At 37.0% G+C, this 6,000-nt stretch overlaps 1 protein-coding gene across 1 annotated transcript in view; it reads left to right on the top strand.

The window, feature by feature from the left end:
- The first annotated feature begins 1,213 nt into the window (after positions 1-1,213).
- Positions 1,214-6,000, top strand: part of LOC123557164 (sushi domain-containing protein 2-like) — a 49,185-nt gene continuing 44,398 nt past the window's right edge. Inside the window, exon 1 of the mRNA XM_045348464.2 lies at positions 1,214-1,424. Coding sequence (XP_045204399.2) covers positions 1,349-1,424 — 76 coding nt within the window. The 5' untranslated portion in view covers positions 1,214-1,348. The remainder of the gene's footprint in view (positions 1,425-6,000) is intronic.

Genomic DNA, 6,000 nt, shown 5'->3' with positions numbered 1-6,000 from the left:
ATCATTTTCTTGGTTGAGTATTATGTTTAAGTCAACTTTTCTCATAAACTATCAAAGCTATTGCTTTAAAACTTGCAACAGTTTTTCACCATCATAAGTGGACACTGTACATCAAGAAACATAACTCTATCCTGCTTTTTGCAAGAATGATGGCCCTTTTTAGACTTAGAAAATCATGGGTAGGACAATATTTCTATTACACAAAAAAAATCAGATGAGCGTCAGCACCCGCAAGGCGGTGCTCTTGTTTATAAACTGCGTGTGAGTTTCGTTCACTGATCAGTGCTCTAGTGAAAGTGCTTAAAAAACAAAGTCATGGTATTGACCCCAGTTTGCTCTACCTATTTTATGTCTACGGGTGGTATGAGTAGCATCTAACACTTTAGAGAGATGACCACTGCCGAATGTACTAGCCAAATTTAATGCGGAATCCCCATGGTTTGAACTGAACAGTTTTACTAGTTACATTTAGGTGATTTAGAATAACTTTTTTTAAAATAAGAAATTAAATGTAGCTTCAGAAACTAAACGTCCGGGTGTGTGTGTAGTGGATGGGGGTTCCAGAAGGAGTCTCTAAAGTTGAAACCCGATGGGTGGAAGGGAGGGGAGGTGGGTAGTTTCCCATTGTGGCATGTGATATTGTTCTGTATTTTCATTTTAATTAATTTAATTGCTTTGATATCTAGGAGGACTACCTCTGTTATAAGGGCTTGGTCTAGGTTGTTTCTTACACCCCATCTATGTGTAGATGTTGTTGGTTGCTCACTTGTGTTGCTGCATTTTATAAGGACCTCAACAATTGATTGTTCTCTGTCTTGGTCATAAAGTTGTTGTCCCTGCAGTTTTGTTTCTCTATTTTAAACGATATGTTTGAGCTACGATTTATGTATCTGATCGTCTTTGTTCACTTGCTTACCTAATGATTTGGTAGTTTTTAAATGTTTTAGCACGTAATTAAGTTTATAGTTAAACAAAATGCCGAAGATCTATATTAAACTATCTGGGGATTAAAAACAGTATCCCTAAATATCCGAGAAAGCTTGCTAAATAAATACTTGTTTTGTCACTAGTTAAGAATGTGAGTGAAATAAAAGTATTCAAATTAATGTGTGAAAAACTAGCTTTAAACCGCAGTAATGTGTATTGTAAGGCTTTTTTTTGTGTGAGTTACGACACATTGTACCGTTATTGAATACATACCTAGTTTCTGTTTCGGTTTATATGGGAAACCGAACACCTCAAGGCCAGCTTGTCAGTGTTAAATTTTGTTCTTTTTTTTTAGGGGTTATGCAAATAATTATTTTGTAGGTGCGTTATCTGCTCCGATTTCCGGCATTTCAAATTTGAAATGGCAACAAGTACACATATTAATTTAAATGGAGTTTATCTAAGTTTTGTTTTTATTTCTATTCAGTCTACCGTAGGTAAGTGTTTAAACGTTTAGTATTCATTCTGAAATAATAATGATGATAATATAATGATAATGATAATAATGTTAAATAATAATAACGATAATAAAAAATAATGATATTAATAATATTACCAGTTCAAAAGTACGTCCTATGATTGTGGATATCAGAGGATATCGGTATCGGACATAAGATGTTTTATCTAATATTGAGTCAATTAACTTAAATAACTTGGGATAGAGTTTTCACATTGCCGTTCCATGATTATGTCCGTCCGTGCGTTTTCGTGTCCATTCCATATCTTTTAAAGACTTCAATCAGAATTATATTGTTCCATTTACCACGCCAAGATCATAAACATGGTCATGTGAAAACTTGTTCATATTTTCTGAGCCCATTAAAGGATATATATTCAACTTGAGTTGAATGTTTCAGAAGTCGAAACCACCTGTAGAACCCCTGTTCCAATATATATATTTTCACATTGTTATGTTGCTTATGTTACTTCAGCCCTGGCCGAAGGTCTTCTATCAGTCCTATAAGCCGATTTCATCCCTACCTCAAACCAGAAATATATAAAAAAGTAAATTGTTATAAACTTGGAATAAAGCCACGTCAGTAATTTACATAACATGTTTTAACACGTTAGTAACTCGTAATACCGGTAAACCAGTTAGTAACTGGTATAAAACAATATCGCAACTGGTAATAACCAGATAGTGACTGGTGCAATAACCATATCGCAACTGGTAATAACGAAATACTGACTGTGTAATAACCATATCGCAACTGGTAATAACAAAATAGTGACTGGAGCAATAATCATATCGCAGCTGGTAAGAACGAAATACTGACTGGTGTAATAACCATATCGCAACTGGAAATAACAAGATAGTGACTGGTGCAATAACCATATCGCAACTGGTAATAACTAGATAGTGACTGGTGCAATAACCATATCGCAACCGGTAATAACCAGATAGTGACTGGTGTAATAAACATATCGCAACTGGTAATTACCAGATAGTGACTGGTATAAAACCAGTAAGCAACTGGCAATAACCAGATAGTGACTGGCGCAATAACCATATCGCAACTGGTAATAACTAGATAGTGACTGGTGCAATAACCATATCGCAACTAGTAATAACCAGTTACTATATAACCGGTCATTACCAGTTAGAAGAAAAACGCTGATATGACATAGATTATAAATCGGAAAATATTTTATACCAAGTTTACAGTCACATGGCGCAAACTTGTCGGTTCTTCTCAGTCAGTGATGTAGCCTCTATATAGATGTGAAAATTAAATATCATACTTTACATAAAGTATATTACATAAATTAGAAATAAATATTTTCTGTAAAACACTTCCCACTTAAAACATTTTCTAAAACTCGCGTAAGTAAACGCAGTTAAGTCTACACTTTTATACTTTATTGTTTTATTTTTAGCGTATTCTTAAAGAAATATATGAAAATCATAGGTGACCGATTATAAAAATGTATATGAGTGTATTTGAATTCTGAGAGTTAACTAGAGTTATCGCACACCGTTGAATTGAAGTGTTATGAGCACTGAACCGTGATAAGATACAGAACTGTTTGTGGTATTTCTTTAATACAAATGCATGTATTTATGTATTAAACTTGGTTTCACATTCCGTCATATGTTTACACACAATTCTATAAAACATGTGCAATTTTCTTCTAATTATGGCCCTCTTCGATGAAGGAGGGGTATATTGTTTTGCAGATGTCGGCCGGTCGGTCTGTCGGTCCTTAGACCAATCGGTTTCCGGATGTTAACTCAAAAACGCTTGGGCCTAGGATCATGAAAGTTGATAGAAATGTTGGTCACGACCAGCAGATGATCCCTTTTGATTTTGAGGTCAGTAGACTAAAGGACAAGGTCACAGTGATCTGGAACAGTTAAGCCATTTCCAGAGTATAAGCTGAGAAAGCTTGGGCCTAAGATTAATAGGGAGTTAATCATGACTAGCATATGATCCTTATTGATTCTGAGTTCAGTATGTCAAAGATCAAGGTCAGTGACCCGAAACAGTTACACCGTTTCTAGACGATAACTTGAGAACGTTTAAGTATAAGATCATGAAACTTAAGAGGAAGGTTGATCATGATCTGCAGATGACTCCTATTGATTTTGAGGTCAGTAGATCAAAGGTCAAGGTCACAGTGACCTGGAACAGCTAAACCGTTAATGGAAAATAACTTGAGGACGCTTGGCATAGGATCACGAAACTTAATAGAGAGGTTGATCATGACCAGCAGATGACCCCTAATGATTTTGAGGTCAATAGGTCAAAGGTCAAGGTCACATTGACTCAGAACAGTAGAACTGTTTTGCCAAATAACTAGAGAATGCTTTTGTCTACGATCACATTTGATTCGGAGGTCAATTATGACTGGTAAATGACCCATAATTATTGATTTGAGGTCGGTATGTCAAACGTCCAGTGCGCAGTGACCAAATGATATTTCTTCTGTTGTTCCTTGTGCAGTTACTGAATGCATCAAGGGTGTGTGTTTGGGGAGGGCGGTGCATTTCGTGTTCTACGAGCTCTTGTTAACAACTGATACGGCATAACATAAACATTGCAAGAGCAAACATGAATAACGAAGATAACCTGTGTGTCAAAATATTGTACATGCAGTATTCAATGATATTTATCCCTGAATACGCCAACCTACCCTAGCTGCCGATTAGTAAGTTTAAGTCACGTGCTTTTTATCTTCTTGGCCGGGTATATTTAGATTATTCCAGTTGCTACTCGTTGACATGATCTTTTTATGAAATAAGCCGACTCTCAAGTACACACCAACGCGTAACTATTATCTTTCAAAAACGGTGATTTAGATAATATGATAAACATAATACGTTTGATACTTGTTTACAGATTAAAGGCACTGGTCTCCAGGCTGTACAACAAAAACAAAAGAAAAATATTAGGTATCAGGAAATTAATGCTATATTCTAGCATAAAACTGCTGTTATTGTCACTTTTCGGGGGTGTTTTAACAGGAGAGAAAACGTGTGTTAACAAGGAGATTCTCGCGCTAGCGTGCTGTTATAACACCTTTTTATATGTGCGCGTTCCGTGGCAAAGCGTAAACGCCATTCGGCCCCAAAACGGATAATTCAAAACGAAATGAAGTCAACGTAAAAAACAACTCAGACATTCCCGCGCATTTCATGGAAATTCAATGACGTTGAGTGACAATGTGTTCATTTATCATTTTTTTACTCGTTTTATGCTGGAATAGCGTTAGCGAATGTTGATTTCGTGTTATAACATCTGCAGAATCCCTCGGGATACGTTGGTACCCTCGCCCTAACGGGCTCGGGCACCAACCAATCCCTCGGGATTCTGCAGATGTTATAACACGAAAAAACATGCGTTATCGCTACATTTCTAATAAAACTTTGAAACTTCAACTGACAGATTATACATTTTTATGCTCTGGAAACGTATGAGAATTAGATGTTTTTACCAATATTTACATGGGAAATTGAACAGTGTCTGTAACGCTTTAAGCGAGGTAAACTGCCTTAATTAATATCTATAATCAAGAATCGCTAGATACGTATTCATCCTTGGTGTATAGGTCAATACCGCGGTTAAGTTTTTATTGCCGCGGCGGCCCGGTGTAATGGTTAGTTTTTTCCCCTCAGCTTTTTCACCGGGGGAAAAACCAACCGGTTGATTTCTTCCCAGGGAAAAAAACAAACCGGTTGGTTCTTTCCTCCCTTAGTTGGTTTCCACCCCCACTGGCGCCAGACCAGAAAGAAAATGCCTCTGTACATGTTATACCCTACCCCTAGGTATTCTATGAGAATCATGCTCATGAACGGGAAAATATAATATGAATTAAGGCACCGCCTAGCATTGGGGATTTATCTTTTATATATCCGCTTAGAAAGAAATATTCAACGCTCAAGAAAGTGAAACTTTGCTCTAATCTGTAGTTTACATTTTGTGTCATCATACCTCTTACAGCGAATATCATACTTTGCAAAATTTACGGAAGCCGTGACGGTGACGTCATTCAGCATTCTCCACTAGCTTTTAGAATTTTGTTTGTTTGTTTGCACTCCACGCAGAAACTTGACGGCCTTTAGACTTCCTTACTGTTTTTAAAGTGTTTTTCAGTTGCATGTATAGTTTTCATTACGAAAAAGAAGTAAAATAATCATGTTAGCGCGGTTTACGAGTTTCTATGTATGATTCGGGGTGCTCGGATGTTCATGCAGACAACCAGTCTGCGGTGTGTATATAAACCGGAACCGGAAAACATCGAAAAAATTGCCTCAGTATATGCAGACAACAAAGACGAATAACTATATACGGACGTTACCGTCTCGGGGATTTTCATCCCCGGCGCTTTGCGCCGTGGATAAATCCCCTACTAACACGTTTCAATCGCGCATTTCATAGAGAACTTCTGGAAACCAGTCTGGCACAGAAAATCCAAATACCACATTTTTCTGCATCAAAAAGGTACTGCAGCAAAACTATATGAACAGAAGATACATAGCACAGGACCGGAAAGGTCTGGATGAAAAAGGGT

The sequence above is a fragment of the Mercenaria mercenaria genome, chromosome 5 (genome assembly GCF_021730395.1).
Source record: "Mercenaria mercenaria strain notata chromosome 5, MADL_Memer_1, whole genome shotgun sequence".
NCBI classification, from domain to species: domain Eukaryota; kingdom Metazoa; phylum Mollusca; class Bivalvia; order Venerida; family Veneridae; genus Mercenaria; species Mercenaria mercenaria.
The sequence above is the reverse complement of the archived record's forward strand: the minus strand, read 5'-3'. Positions and strand labels throughout refer to the sequence as shown.